Below are 16,582 nucleotides of genomic sequence, written 5' to 3'. Positions count from 1 at the left end.
TTCCCATATATGCAGTATAAATGTTATTATAACAAACAGTTAATACAGATAACTTAAAAAAAAAACAGGAAGGCAATATATAAGAAAATAAAGGAACAGAACATGAAGAATAAATATGGTAGCTTAGGGAATTGTCACTTCTAGTTTTATGCTTGAGAAATGTAGCTTCAAAAATTAAATATTGGAGCAACCTCTGTCAAGCCAACAATGTTAACACTATGGGCAGATTTAAAATGACCTAAGTCGTAGAAATTGCTGAATACATAGTAGTAAACAATTACAGTGAATCAATGAAATATGTTTGTTAACAGGATCGTGAATTAATTGACCCATTTCCAATTCCTCTGGTCATAATCGGAAGTAAATACGATATTTTTCAGGTGAGCTCTTCCACTTCTAGTTGAGCTTGTTGTACACGCTTGCCTAGCCTTTATAGGAGAGAAACAAAAGTAATAATGAAATGAGAAAAATGACTCAGGGCAGGGGAGAAGTCAAGGAGTCACACATCTTAAAGATTTTGGAAAAGAGAATATAGTTGGGAAAGAGAAAATAAGTGAAGAACAGTAAATACAGTGGCATGATGGGGATAAGGCAGAAGATTTAGAAACTGAATCCAGTCCAGTCTCCAAGGGACAGGACTTATGTCCCAACTTTTAAATTGAAGAAAGTAGAAAATTGGTTTCTTCTTATCTTTGCTTGTCAGAGAATCCTTGGGGTATTCCACTTGATAAAATGTGTGCTTGTATCTAAACTCTATTGAGCTAAGTGTTTAAACAAGGAAACATCTGACAGTGTAGCTCTAGAAGGCTGCAGCTATTGTTCAGCTTCTACAGAACCAAATGCCAAGGTAATGGAATCCTACTCAAGGTACATTTCAAAAAATAAAGAAGAAAAAAATCTATTTCTGTATTTAATAATTTGTACTTCTCTGCTACAGATACTAGTTCTTTCAACTTTTTTCTTTTTAATAACATACGTCTTTAGGATTTTGACTCTGAGAAGAGGAAGGTAATATGCAAGACACTTCGATTTGTTGCACATTATTATGGAGCATCATTAATGGTTTGTATGTTTCCTACCCTTTGGGTTTGAACAGACAGTAACAAATTTGGAAAGATTACCAGCTTGGTGCACAATAATGAATGTGGATGCTTTTACTAATGCATGTCATTCTCTCCTTTCCATTCCCATTGCCCTCAAAGCCTCTTGCTCAGAGCTTTTATAATGTATTTCTGGAACACACATTGCTAGATAGCCTACCATTTCCTTGAAGTGAAAGTTCTACATTTTTAATAGCCATAAATCCCCATTGTCTTAGAGGTAAATTGGTTATTTATCTATTCATCTTTTAATTTTCCTTTAAGAATTAGAATCTATATTCACTTAAAAGAAAAAAGACTAACTTTTCTTTTTTTTCAAAAAAAGCTTTAAAAATGCTATTTGTTGTAGAGGTTAAAAATAATGAACTTGGGAGTCATGCTGCCTGGATTCAAATCTCAGGGCAACCATTTACTAGATATAGGGTCTCAGATAAGGCACTTAACCTCACTGAAGCCTTAGTCTCCTCCAGGGTAAAATGGACAAAAACAGTCCTACCTTCATAGGGTTGTTGTGAGGGTTAGTAGCAGGAATAAACCTGAAACCCTTAGCACAGGGCCTGACACAAATCTCAATAAAGGCTGGTTCTTGTAACTGTTAACATTATCTTCCACAGCAGGACCAAATGTTGTGAGATATCCTCTAATGCAATAAAATATAAAAGCATTTTTATTTTTAAAAAAATTCCTCCCATTTGAATGCTGTCTTTTGCCCTCTAAATCAAAGTGCTCAGAGGAACCTATAGACAGCATGGCCTAGTCCCCAGCTTTCATGGCTAGTTATTAAGGCTGAAAGTAGTAAGTATGATCTGTATTTAAAATTCTTATACTTTCCAGAATACTCCAAATACATTTTATTATGTATTTTCTTAAAAATCATTACCGTTTATGTTTGTACTGTATCTACCTACTTGCATATTAGGTTGACAAAGTATTTTGGAAATATTCTTTTTTAAAAAATTATTTTTCATATTTTTTCCCATTATGGTTTATTACAGGATAGTGAATATAGTTCCCTGTGCTACACAACAGGACCTTGTTTATCCATTCTGTATATAATAGTTTGCATCTGCTATTCCCAAACTTGCAATCCAACTTTCCCTCACCCTGTCTACTCTGCCTTGGCAACCATGGAAATATTTTTTACTGTTTTGCAAAGATATGGAGAATTCAAAGTACAGAAGCAAAGACCATGGATCTTGTAGTTTCTTACTTTCGCTTCTAGATAAAGCTCCACATTTACTTCTGTTTAGTTAGCTGAGGAAAATCCCTCTCTTTGTTTAGAAACAGATCACACTTGATGATCCATCAGTGCCCAGTCTGGTCTTATCAGTAAGAATGTAATAATAGGTGAACTCAGATCAACCCAGGCCACAGCAGACCTGCAATTAATCATGGCTCACAAGACCCTAGAAGTTCAGGAACGAGGGAAAGGATCTGAGAATCTTTCATTTCAGCTCTCAGTAAATCAGAGGTTGGGTTTAGAAGAGCACTATGGACCACCATGGAAACCATACAGCTTTTCTAGCTTCCCAAATCAAGAAGAGAGCGGCCAGAGCTAACAAAGCCCCACCTTTCAGTTTCACTTCCGCTGTGACCCTAGAGTCCAGACTTTGGTACTTACTGCTTTCCAAGGTTCAATGATATGCAGCAGTTTTTGTTTTTTTTTTTTAAACATAGTTTATCCTTTATATTTCAGTCAAGAATACTGATTCAGTAATATGAGCAATCTAATCAAGTCAATAAAAACAAAAAAGAGAAAAACATTGGTAAGTAGGACCAGATTCAGTGGCGAGCCCCCAGGATGGAAGGGAACTTAAAATTATGATATATGAGGAACAGCATAAAATTATATTCTGGCATTTGGAATGTGATAATAGTCTCTAAGTATTTGAAGGACAGATCCATGGGAAAGGGGTTAAATGTATGTTTTCTTAGAGTCAAGAACAAGGAATCAGTGGGGTTTAGTTCAAATTAAGAAAAAAATTTCTAATACTGCCATTATCTGAAAATGGAATGAGTTGCTTTTGGAGATCATGAATTCCCAGGCATTGAGTTCATAAGTAGAACTCTACATATATTTGTGGAGGATGTTTTCAAGGCAATTGATGCAGCAGATAGGGGTGGGGATGGGGTTGAGTTAGAAAAACTTCTCATGTCCTCCCAGTCCTGCAGTCCTATGAAATACACTTGTGATGAGGTTTTTTTCCTCACCATATAGGGAACGTAAGAGAGAATACAATGATGATGATAAAAAAGTTGTGTTTTTAAAATTCAACTGAGGTTTTCATATTAGAATATTGTCTCAATAGAAGCATAAAATTGTTTCAATTTTTAAAATGTATCAAATCTTGTATATTCACATGAGTGTTCTCCCTTGAATAGTTTCCCCCTGCGAAGTTAAGTGTTAGTCACTCAGTCGTGTCCAACTCTTTCCGATCCCATGGACTGTAGCCTGCCAGGTTCCTCTGTCCATGAAATTTTCCAGACAAGGATACTGGAGTGGGTTGCCATTCCCTTCTCCAGAAGATCTTCCAATCCAGGAGTTGAACCCAGGTTTGAGCCACCAGGGAAGCCCTTTCCCTGGGAGCCTGTTCTTAATCTGAAAAGTAAAAGTGAAAGTCGCTCAGTTGTGTGGCTCTTTGCGACCCTCCATGGACTGTGGAATTCTTCAGGCCAGAATACTGGAGTGAGTAGCCTTTCCCTTCTCCAGGGGATCTTCCCAACCCAGGGATCAAACCCAGGTCTTGAACGAATCTTATCCTGAACACTGATCTCTTTACCTTATAATTACATTTCATTTTGGTTCAAGATTGTTTTTCCTACTTTCATACATCTTAGTCATTCTGATTTGGCTGGGTGACCTTGGTATTTCCAGACATTCAAAATTAGTCTTAAAAGGTTTTGTAGGGTAACCATATGTCCTGGTTTTCATCTGGTTTCTCGGCTTAATGATTAATAGTACCCATGCAGTTTCATTCTTCTAAAATATTCTGGTTATGTTCACTTCGTTATAGACCACCACTGAGAATAGTCAGTAGCTTACTTTGCAAACTCTAAAGGCAAACCTGAAGAGCAGTTTTAAAGTTGTTTTAGTGAGTATCACTATTGTTAGACTAGTCTGCAGATCCCACATTAACTGCTTTGAAGACAGCAGTATGCCTTTGGATGGAAAAGTTATTTATGATACATACCTCCTATTTTTTAACCAACCAGATTGCATTTTGGTAATGCTTACGGTCCATTTGTGAGAGTAGCTGAAATGATTAGTGCATAAACACAAGTCCATACAATAAATATATTATGCACTCATGAAATTTGAAGAATTAAAACAAATTTATCAAGATTTCTTTCTTTTCCTTTATTCAGGTTTTGTTTTGCTTACTCAAACACAAGATTTTGTTGGGCAGATAAATAGTAATTCTCTCTGCAGTCTGTACTTGTTGAAAGCCATGTTTATTTTACCTCTTTCTGTGACTTGAAAACCAGCATGTAACTTATTGTCCTGATTTTTTTCTTTTTAGTTTACCAGTAAATCAGAAGCTCTATTACTAAAAATACGTGGAGTTATTAACCAATTGGCATTTGGCATCGACAAAAGGTACCATTAAAATATTTGTTAATATCTTTTTACTTTTTTTTTTTGGTGTTCTCTCATCTGATTATTGTTCTCACAAGTCTCTTGTTTCTTGACTGGGAAAAATGCCTCAGATGACTGTTCTTAGATAATTTCATATTATCTCTTGCTTCTTATATTGTTTAAATATTTATCATATTTTACAACTAAAATGTTATATAATAGTTGGAAACTAGAATAAAATAATCATACTATTATACTTGTTTCCTTGATCCTGTTACTTAGAATTTTTCTTAACCTTGCTATCTTTCTTGGTTTTGATTTGAGGTAGTTTGGGTCTTTTTTTTCTCCTATAATACCTTTATTAGCTCTATACTTTATTTTTTGAATCGGTTATGTTAATAATCATTCATTTTGAGAAATGCTCTCATAGAGGCTAGATATAAAACTTGGCTCTTGTATGTACAGTAGGGAATGGCAGGATATTTGATTGCTAAACTAAATTAGATTCTTTTTTCTTCTTATCCATGTAGCAAATCAATATGTGTGGATCAGAATAAACCTCTGTTTATCACAGCAGGATTGGATTCTTTAAGTCAGATAGGTTGGTGAACTTATTAAGATTGTTCCATTTATTTTAATTGCTTATTGATTTTATCCTACTGCCTGTTCACTTCATCTCCAACATCTCCCAACCCTAACCACCATTTCTGGTTTCATTGTTACTGTTATGTCTTGTGTATTTATTTGTATACATTGTATTGATGCAGAATGCATCACATTGACATATTTGTGATGAAAGGGATGTTGGCACATGAGCAACTGATTTCTGATCTCAATACCACTAAAAAAATTTGCATCTACTTTCTTTCCCTCACTGATTTCTAGGTACTTTTAAATTTTAGCTCCTTGGGTTTAGAAGAAGATCAGAAGGATAAAGTAGTCAGGAAGTTCAAAGCTATATATATTATAAGCAATGATGAAAAATATAAGAGATTCAAGTGTTGGAATAACTCAAAAAGAACAGTTGCATTAACTAGGTATGCCTTAATTGTTATGTAAATACTTCATCTAATGGGATGCTTCCTATACTTATCCCTAGACTCACGAAGCAAAAGAAATTTCAAGAGTTTATATGGACTCACTGTGTTGCTGAGCAAGCTGAGGCTCCAGGAGCCTGCTAAGGCAGAGAGCCAGCCTTGGTCCTGTTTTTCCAAACCCTCCATAGCCCCCCACTGCTTCTACGAAAAAATCCCTGTCCATCTGAAAGTGTGAAAAAGTGTACTTTTTTACAGACAAAATGAGGGATGCGATGACCTCTCAAGGTCACTTCCAACCTCCAAATTCTATTCTTTTGATACTAACAGCTGCCACCAAGCGCTCTGAGTTGGGCTTAGGCCTGTTACTAACTTCCCAGCAAAAAGTAGGGCGGAGCGAAGGGCTGCTCAAAGACCACTGAAGAGGATCCCATTTCTCTCCCTTTTAAACCATCTGTGGGGTTTTTTCCTTCCCTTTGCCCCTCCTTTTTGCATCTGTTGCATAGAAACAGAAAATGCCTTTGTACCAATTACTAGGCACTAATTTACGTTCTTCAGTGGGCGCTGGGCTTGCTGGAGAAACATTAGGAAAAGGGGAGGGTCGGATGTGGAGGAGGATTTGAGCAGCAGAGGCCTGTAATGCTTCAAGGTTTTTCTCCAAGCCTGAGAGCAGCCAAGGGGAGGAAAGGAAAAAAAAAAAAATCCAGAAAAAAAAAAAAAGAGTTTATATGATCAAGCTCCCTGTCTTCTCACAGAAGTAATTTCATTGTAGAGATTTTGGGGCCTAGCAACTCTGTACTCTGGGGTTGGCATAGTTTGGTTTTAACACTAATGGACAGTGGTTTTCTTTTTTCCCACCCCCAATTACTCTTACATGCTGAAGTTGACTTCAAATGTAGAGATCTTTGTCATGAGATTATAGATTGAATTGGAATGAAAAGAACAGAAGTGTTAATGAGTGATTATAAAGACTGATTTTTATAATTATAATTGCCAACTTAATTTCATTAGCAGTGAGAATCACTGTGTGGAATGATAGAAATGCTGATGGAAATCTTTTGCCCCTGTAAGTAGTTGGAGGTCAGAAAAGGGTCGAAAAATACTGAATTTAAAAAATTATGGAGCTTGAACCTCATCAAAGTTAAAAACTTTTGCTCTTAAAAGCCCATGTGAAAAAAATAAAAAGATATGCTACAATCTGGGAGAAATTTTGAACTACATGCTTTACAAAGGACTAGTATCTTGAATATATAACAGTAAAAAAAAAATCCAATTAGAAAATATGTAAAAGATATGGCCAGATATTTCACTAAGGATATATAATAATGGCAAATAAGCATGTGAAAAGATATTTAATATCATTGCATGAAGGAAATGCAAATTGAACCTACATGGTGAGGGGATGTGAAGCAATTGGATCACAAATACATTGCTGGTGGGAATGTAAAATAGCCACTCTTTTTTTTTCTTTTGAATTTTTTATTTCACATTCTGGAGGAGGGCATGACAACCCACTCCATTATTCTTTCCTGGAAAATCCCATGGACAGAGGAGCCTGGTGGGCTACAGTCCATGGCGTCACAACGAGTTGGACATGACTGAAGTGACTTAACATACATTAACATACATTTTGTATTGGAGCATAGCTGACTAATAATGTTGTGATAGCTTCAGGTGAACGGTGAAGGGACTCAGCCATACATATACATGTATCCGTTCTCCCCCAAACCCCCTCCCATCCATGCTGCCACATGACATTGAGCAGAGTTTCATGTGCTATACAATAGGTCCTTGTTGGTTATCCATTTTAAATATAGCAGTGTGTACATGACCTTCCCAAACTCCCTAACTGTCCCTTTCCCCCTGCAATTGTAAGTTCATTCTCTAAGTCTGTGAGTCTCTTTCTGTTTTGTAAGTTCATTTGCATTATTTATTTATTTTTTTTTTTGCATTATTTATTTTTAGATTCCACATATACGGGATATCATACAATATTTCTCCTTCTCTTACTTTACTCAGTATGACAATACTCTCTAGGTCCATCCATGTTGCTGCAAATGCCATTCTTTTTAGTGGCTGAGTAATATTCCATTGTGTGTGTATACACACACACACACACACACACACACACACACACGATATCTTTAACCATTCCTCGTTTGATGGACATTAGGTTACTTCCATGTCTTGGCTATTGTGAACAGTGCTGCAGTGAATGCTGGGGTGCATGTGTCCTTTCAGATCATGTTTTTCTCCAGATAAATGCCCAGGAGTGGGATTGCAGGGTCCTATGATAACTCTATTTTTAGTTTTTTAAGGAGCCTCCATAGCAGCTGGTCAACCACTCTTGAAAACAGTTTGATGGTTTCTTATAAAACTAATCATGCAGCTACCATATGACCTAGAAATTGCACTATTTGACATTTGAGAGAAATGAAAATGTATGTTCACATAAAATCTGTACATAAATGTTCATGATATCTTTATTTGTAATAGCCCAAAAGTGGAAACAACCCAAACATCATTCAGCAGGTAAATGGATAAACTGTGGTATATCCATACCATGGAATACTTACTACTCACCAATAAAAAGGAACAAAATATTGATATATACAGCAACTTGGGTTACTCTCCAGAGAATTATACTGAATTTTAAAAGCCAATCAGAAAATGTTACATATAATTCTATTTATATAAAGTTCTGGAATGAAGAAATTTTAGAAATGTAGGAAAGATTAATGGTTGTCAGAGGTTAGGGACAGAACTGTAGGTGGGGAGGGAGGGAGGGAGAGGGAGCGAGAAGAAGGTGGGTTTGGTTATAAAAGGGCAACACAAGGGATCCTTCTGGGAATGAAGCTGTTCAGTGTCTTGACTGTGGTAGTGGATACATGAACCTACAAAGGTGATAAAATTGTGTACAACCTAATACACACACACACAAGTGAGGACAAGGAAGAAATTTGGGAAATCTGAATAGGATTGGTGGATTTGATCACTATCTTACCCACCAAAGTGGTAAGGAGGCCCTGAAAGATAGAGTGAAACAGTGAACAATCTAGATGCTAGAATAGAAAGAATGAGAAATCTCAGACTATGCATTGAAAATGGCCAAGAAGTGGCAGTGTATTTTCAAATTTTTCATGTTAATTTTTAAATTATACAGGCAATGCATAAAGACATTCTACTTATAAATCTTGAAATAGTACATACACGATCAAGTTTAATATTCCATTTTCCATGTGAATGTGGTATAGAAAAAAACTGTTTTAATACGATTGTATTATTCTGTGTCACTTTGAAGTTTTCCTTTTTTACTCAATACACCTTAGTGCTTTCTCCATATTAATGCTACATATAAGTCTCTTTGGAACTTTGACTGCTGGATAGTGTTACAGAGCATGGCTATGCATAGTAATTTAGTTCACTCTACCTCTATTGATGGACATTTCCGCTGTGGCCATTTTTTCACTAATACAAATAATGCAGCTCTGTGAAACCCTTAATGCATGTATGCAGGTGTTTCTAAGGTAAACACTCAAAACTAGAATTTCTGGTTAATAGGATATTATTTTTTTGGTATTTTCATAGTATTTACTAGTGCCATATTACCCTCCAGTATAGCTGTCGCAATTTGCATTCTATTCAAGAGCACATAAGAACATCTGTTTCCTTAAACATTCACAAGCACATGAGAATGTCATATTTTCTATTTTTCCTGAGCATCTACTTAAGTGCATGGAAAGAGAATTACAATTTACTCATTATTCTGTCTCCTCTCCCTCTGGTACTAGAATCTGTCCCAGTGGCCTTGTTAACACTGGGTTGAGGTAAATATTAACAGTGATTATAGAAGAAAAGGAAATGAGTGATCTGAGATTTAAGTATCATCTGTTTTATTGATAGTAAGAGTTGATAATGTTCTAGTCAATGCAGTCATTTGAATTAAAACTTCCAATTTTAGGATCTCCTCCTCTTCCTGATAATGACATTGGAAAGTTTCATGCCCGTTCACCAATGGAACTGTGGAAAAAAGTGTATGAAAAGCTCTTTCCACCAAAGGTATCTATTTCTCATTCTTTTAAAGCAAGAATTTTCAGCACTGTTCAACAGTTGGGCTTCCCCTTGTGACTCACCTGGTAAAGAATTCGCCTGCAATGCGGGAGACCTGGGCTCGATCCCTGGGCTGGGAAGATCCCCTGGAGAAGGAAAAGGCTACCCACTCCTGGAGTATTCCATGAACTGAATAGTCCATGGGGCTGCAAAGAGTCGGACATGACTGATCGACTTTCGCCTTTTCGCTTTTGCTGTTATTCATCAGTTATTGGGGAAATGTTCAAACAGGCCTATTATAGTAACTTTGTTTTCTACTTACATGCTCAAATCAATTAAACACTTGCTTAAAATCTACTGTATGTCTGACCCCATGGGGCTGAAACAATGGGTAAGACATTTTTCTCACTCTGCTTCCAAACAGAGCTCTTTCTGGTTGTTAGAGAAGGGAGAAACAGCATCCAAGAGGGAGAGAGAACCTGGGGAATTTGAATTGGCCTTCAGTGGTGATGAAGGCTCAAAAGATCAGCCTTCACTGGCTGCCCAAGAGACAGGAACTTGGCTTGTGAGGTGGATGATGGTCATTGAAAGTTTTTGGTTATGGGCATGAAATGACTTAACAAATTGTGATTTCAGAGTATCAACACACTAAAAGATGTCAAGGACCCTGCACAAGATCCTCAGTATGCTGAAAGTGAAGTTGATGAGATGAGAATTCAGAAGGATCAGGTATTATCCTAAACATTTATTTCATCTTGAGTTTTATCACAGAAATATCCTTAGAATTCCATAAGTTTTTCTCAACTTATTTACTTAACTTTTTCCTTTCAAAATTATTTACATAGTATATCTTCACTATATATAGATATAAATTCTGATATGCATAAAGGAGGAACTAAAGATCACATAACATTCTACCACCCAGAGATGACATAGTGTTCACATATGCTTTTTGGACTTTCCAGTATACTTTATGTTGAAGATGGGTAGTGATTCTTACCTCGCTGTTGGGAAGACACTTCCATAATATTCTTTTATTTGTGGGGAAATTTAGAAGGTTTTGTTTTTTATTAGGACATTTAGATATATCCATACTTTTCTTGGTGGCTGAGACGGTAAAGAATCTGCCTGCAATGCGGCAGACCTGGGTTCGATCCCTGAGTTGGGAAGATCCCCTGAAGGAGGGCGTGGCAACGCACTCCAGTGTTCTTGCCTGAAGAATCCCCACGGACAGAGGAACCTGGCAGGTACAGTCCACGGGATTGCAAAGAGATGGACACGACTGAGCGACGAAGCACAGCAGCACACATACTTTTCTTAGATCAGAAAGATTAAGGACTGCCTAATCTGGAAGCACACAGTTGACAAAACCCAGGAACTCTCAGGAAAGTGATTAAAAGTGGAGCCTGCTTTCCATATATGTGCCCATATAGCATCATTTGTGATACACAGCCTGATATAAGAATGTAAGAGTTGGTAAATTTTTATCATGACCCAATATTGCGATTTTCCCAGATCTCCTTTTAGTTTGATAAAATGAGTCATTGTGAAGAATATAACCTTATATAAATAAGCACAGTAAATGGAATGCCCTGACCACCTCTCAGGTGGGATTTGTAGGGCTATGTAATTGTTGCTAGGATAAGCTGAACACAACCACCCACTGTGAGCAGGGACCAGGGTCTTTTTCTCTGCAGTTGCCTTTCACCTTCTGGGGCCCTAGAATAAGTAAGCAAAACATTTTAAGTACAGAAGACTTCTGAAAAACATGTCATGAATATTTAGAGGGTGTTGTAGCTGTCGCAAAGTGAGAGGCATGTCGCAGGAACACTAAAATGACCCCATGTAACCCTTACTGTGTTTTGCAGCTTGGCTATAGAGATTAGTTGGAAGTCATCTCTGAATTAATATTTATCTAGGAGTTAGTGACTAACTGCCATTGTTGATAAGATTATCTGTTTATATTATACAATGATCCCTTTTATATATTTATTATTAAAGGGCAAGAGTATTTCTGAGCATCTTAAGGTTCCACATTCAAATCCATCTTCCCTAACTGACCTGAAACCATATGAGTTTTGAGTAGAACTGGAAAGTAGCCCCATAACACCTGTATCATTCTTCCCTTGTACCTCACTAATTACCACATTCTCTGGACAGATTTTTTTTTAGACTCACTTGAAAAGTTATGATGTCCTAATTTTGCCTCTAAAGCAGTTTCATTCATGGTATTTTAGTAGATGAATTGATTTTAGTTTGCATATGTACTACCCACCTCTGCTTTAAAAGTTATGCTAATGATTAGCAGTTGATACTCAATTATTTTATAGATGTTCACTTCCAAATTTTGGCATTCTAATATCCAAAACTTCATATATTATTTCATGTTCTTCCAAAGCCATTTCAGGGCCTTACATTGTTTCCAGTTGTCTACTGATAAACACAGAAGCTGATTTATGTGTGAGAAAACTCTCTGTAGATTAATTTTGAAAAACCCCTATTTCCTACTAAACATTTAACATACATTTTCATTTTTTATATGGGCAAGATAGGCAATGCCACTTTTATTAACACAGCCTATAAAAGAATTCATCTGTCTTAGGTGAAAATCTAGTCTACAGCTCTTTCTAAAAACACTGCCTTCGTGATCTTTTGATATGATTATTGCTACACTAACATTTTTCAGTGAAAATAGCATTATAATCTTTAGATTTGATTTGCCTATTAGAAGAAGAAGAATATCCATCTAAAAGAAAAGTCTCACTCAAGATTTTCCATAATCACACAAAATTATGTCCCTACCTAAAAGCAACTGGTAAATACTTGATGTCTATACTATGTACAATGTGTCTGCATACCTTTAACCCAAATAGTTACTGATTCTTGTACTTCTTAGGAAGAAAGATGACATCCTGTTTCACTGAAAATAATCCAGTTGCATATGAGTGGAGGGCTGGCCCTGGGCCTGTCTGATCCTCCATTTGACTCCCTCCCATCCCCAAGTCTCATTATTAGTGGCTTAAATAATCAGGCATCAAACAAAAAGTTTGGTACCCTTAAGCTTTGGCAGTGAAATCAGAGCACGCCACTTCTAAGATAGGCTAATTCATGAGTCCTGTTCAGTTCCTCTAATACTGAGCCTTTAAAAAAGCCCACGTCATGTAGAATCATCAGGCAAGAAAGCTGTGTCCCTTTAAACCACACTTCACTTAAACCATACTTCTGTTACATTATCCTGCCAGAGGGGGAGGCACTGAGACACAGTACTCCATAATGCCTTATTGTAAGTCCTTGGTAGTAGAACATGTCATTTATGATCACTGTCCAGAATCCCTTTTGCTCCTAGTCCCCACTGATGCATGAAGATCCTCACAGAGACTGAAAGTAGTCCCCCCTGGTTTGAGGATCAACCTTACGACCCCTTTTCACCTTTTCTGCAGACTAAATGTCTTTCCTAATTAGCTCTCTTTTGTCAGACTTCACATGGGCACCAGAAAATAGTTCCTTGGTATTAACTATTTTTTAGAAGTCTTCCAGTTTTAAAGCACTCCTGATTTTAAGGGAGTCAAGTATAGAAAGCACTTGCTGAACCCTTCCACCTCTTTTCTATATTTTTATTATCAAAGCAAAAAAAAAAGTGAAAAGGTTTGGGTAAACAGTTATTTTTAAGGTCTTCTTGGTTCAACCATACATATACATTTTGAATCCCTGTTTTCAAAGCACTCATTTATAATCCCTAGGCCTATAATTTAAACACAGATACACACTGATTGATTTACATGTTGGGGGGGAATGTTTTTTTAGTGTCCTCTATTGAAGATGGTGTTTTAAGCATTATATATATTTATATTTGGAAACTTTAGAAGCTTTTAAGAAGCAGGGTGGAAACCCCTTTTGGTTTTGCTTTCTATTTTAAAGTGACTCTAGAGTGGCCATGAAGAACTGTAGTGTAAAGAGAGCCCTCTTAGTTGTTATTCCATTAAAACATCATCATATAATGTTGAGGTCGCATGAGAGCAGTACTAAAGACCTAGTGAACACAGCGAGTTCTATATCACACCAGTTACTCTCCATCCTCCTCCTGGCATGGCTGGGGGACCAGCCCAGTTCTGTCACTTTACAGCTTACAGAAGGAGAAACTACTAGCACAGAATCTCAAAGCAATGCCCTCACCATTACCATTGTTAAAAAAAATAATAATAATAATTCAGCACTTCCAATTAAAGGCAAAGTTTGTGATAATTGATTATTGTTTATTCTTTATGAGCTAACAATCCTTGAAACCATAAGTTACAGGTAAGATAACTGGTGAACTGAGTTAATGTCATTAAAAATAAACCAAGCTATAAAGACTACTTTGGAGTTAATACTATGGAAAAAAAAATTTCTTCAAAGTCATAGTGTTTTGAAACTTTCAACATTTAAATTTTAATAACTTAGAAGATATGTACAAAAGAGATCATCTGCCATTTTTCTGAAAATGAGAATGCAGTTTTCTTTTCCTAGCAACTATGAACTTCAGTTACATTAGGCAAAGGGCAGGGATTGCCTTATCTTGCAGAGTAACCATTTTTTGCTTATCTGAAACAATGATACACTTTGTACACTTAGACACTGAACAGTATGTAAGAAGCCAAGAGACAATCCCCGTAGATTGTCCCTTTTGCATGTTAGTTGTCTCATGTAGGTTTTCCCATCTCCGCTAAAGTTTATCTTTGTTTTATGAATTATAAAAGTAACATATTCTCATGGTGAAAAAAATCAAGACATAGAAGTATATACTATAGAAAATGGAAGTGTCCTGCCCTCTCTCCACCTAGTTGCCTTTCTCCTTGGCACATACAACACTATTATTTTTGTTGGCTGCCTACAAAGTTAGGTGTCAGTGAGCACTGAGGTCTTTAATCAATCCTTACTGTGAGATATCTAAGCCATTTCCAAATGCATGCCAATAGACAGTCCAGTGAATATCCTTCTGCTCTTCTCTATTGTGCTATAGGATGAATTTCTAAAGATATAATCACTGGGTCAAAGGATATGTACATTTTAAATATTGATACTTTGCTAACTTCAACCACAATTTGACAAAAGTTGAACAGCAAATGTTTGAAAATAAGATCATTTTTATATTCTTAAAGCATGCATGAATGTGAAAGTCACTCAGTCATGTCTGACTCTTTGTGACCCCATGGACTATACAGTCCATGGAATTCTTCAAGCCAGAATACTGGAGTGGGTAGCTGTCCCTTCTCCAAGGGATCTCCCAATCCAGCCATCAAACCCAGGCCTCCTGCGTTGCAGGTGTAATCTATACCAGCTGAGTCACCAGGGAAGCCCAAAGCATGCATATAACAATGCCTAATTTTGTTACTTGAAAGACAGTTTGTATGCACTATTTAGAATATAATTTTGTCTAAAATTTTAATTCATCTCCAAGTGCTGCTTAGGCTACATAGAAACTCTGAAGACTACATTTCTAGAAAATACATCCCAAGTACAGTCATTTATAAAGTGGTTGTCAAGAAATTTTGAGAGTGATAATACTTTTATAAAGGATACACTGTTACACCCCAAAAGTGCTAAGGCAGTTTTAAGGCTCCTAGTTAAAATTTTAAAGTTTTTTACTAGTAAAACATGTTTTTGTTTTAGGAACTGGAACAGTACAAAAGAAGTTCTTCCAAGTCTTGGAAACAAATTGAACTTGATTCCTGAACCTAATTCAACGTAAAGTAACCTATTTCTTCTTTTGCAAATACAAGTAATATTTTATTAGTTAATATTACAGTAATAAGGGAGGAAAGTTTAGATGTATAATTTATTAAAGGGAAAGTGGAATTGTTTGTCTTAGTGCAACTGCTGAGATACTTTTAAATCTCTTTAAAAAATCATATAATTACATGTAATATTTTTTAAATAAAAAGAATCTTTCAGGACCTACCTTTAACATGTTTTTAAATAGTGTATACTTGGTTCAGCGTCTATAAGTTTCTGCTTATGTTTTCAGGAATATGAAATTAGGAGCATTTAGTAACAGTTGTAGGTATAACGATAAGCATTTATATTAGATACATTCCTTCTCTAAGGCATTCTCAGTTATGTCTGGTAGGAAAGCGGAATTGGGGTTACTTTCACAGGTATCATCATTTTACTCTAATTAATGGTGAGGCACAAGAAGCATCTGAAGTATTTATTTAAAAGGCACATATCTGAGGAGCAGTTCAGATGGTGGAGTAGTAGAACATGAAGCTCCCCTTTTCCCACAAATGCAAAAATACATCTACATGTGGAAGGGGTCTTACAGAATATCTACTGAACAATGGCAGAATACCTCAGACTGCTGAAAGAGTGAGAAAATCTCCAGGTAACCGGATAGGAAAAAAAGATTAAAAAGAAAATGAGAACGGAATTGGGATGGGACCTGCACCCCCCTGGGAGGGAGCTGTGGAAGAGGAAGGGTTCCTGCACCCTGGGAAGCCCCCTCACCAGCGAGATCTGCCGGGACAGAAGGGGAGCTTCAGAGCCTCAAAGGAGAATGCAGCAGCCAGAGTAGAAGGAAAACTGTCCAGATGGTGACGGTGGCAACCTGAAACACAGGTCTGCCAGTGTGGACAGGGGAGGTGTTAGAACTCAGGCTTCAGAGATCAGACCTGGAGACAGGACAAGATTGGCTGTGCAGAAACAGCCTGGGAGATGGTGCTGGAATCTAGTGTGACCACAACTGAGGGTGTACATGGAGGAAGCCCAGACCATCTTAGAGGCCAGGCGTCATTGTTTGGGGGCAGGATCCACCACTGTAGCTTTTTTGTTTGTTCACAAACTCA

General features: G+C 36.8%; 1 protein-coding gene across 1 annotated transcript in view; it reads left to right on the top strand.

The window, feature by feature from the left end:
• Positions 1-15,705, top strand: part of DYNC2LI1 (dynein cytoplasmic 2 light intermediate chain 1) — a 38,129-nt gene extending 22,424 nt beyond the window's left edge. The window contains exons 7-13 of the mRNA XM_065929361.1: positions 312-380; positions 985-1,062; positions 4,622-4,698; positions 5,208-5,278; positions 9,673-9,770; positions 10,398-10,490; positions 15,411-15,705. Of these exons, the coding sequence (XP_065785433.1) occupies positions 312-380; positions 985-1,062; positions 4,622-4,698; positions 5,208-5,278; positions 9,673-9,770; positions 10,398-10,490; positions 15,411-15,473 (549 nt within the window). The 3' untranslated portion in view covers positions 15,474-15,705. The remainder of the gene's footprint in view (positions 1-311; positions 381-984; positions 1,063-4,621; positions 4,699-5,207; positions 5,279-9,672; positions 9,771-10,397; positions 10,491-15,410) is intronic.
• Positions 15,706-16,582: the final 877 nt, after the last annotated feature.

This window comes from Muntiacus reevesi, chromosome 3, assembly GCF_963930625.1.
Source record: "Muntiacus reevesi chromosome 3, mMunRee1.1, whole genome shotgun sequence".
Lineage (NCBI taxonomy): Eukaryota > Metazoa > Chordata > Mammalia > Artiodactyla > Cervidae > Muntiacus > Muntiacus reevesi.
This window is presented reverse-complemented; position numbering and strand designations above follow the sequence as displayed.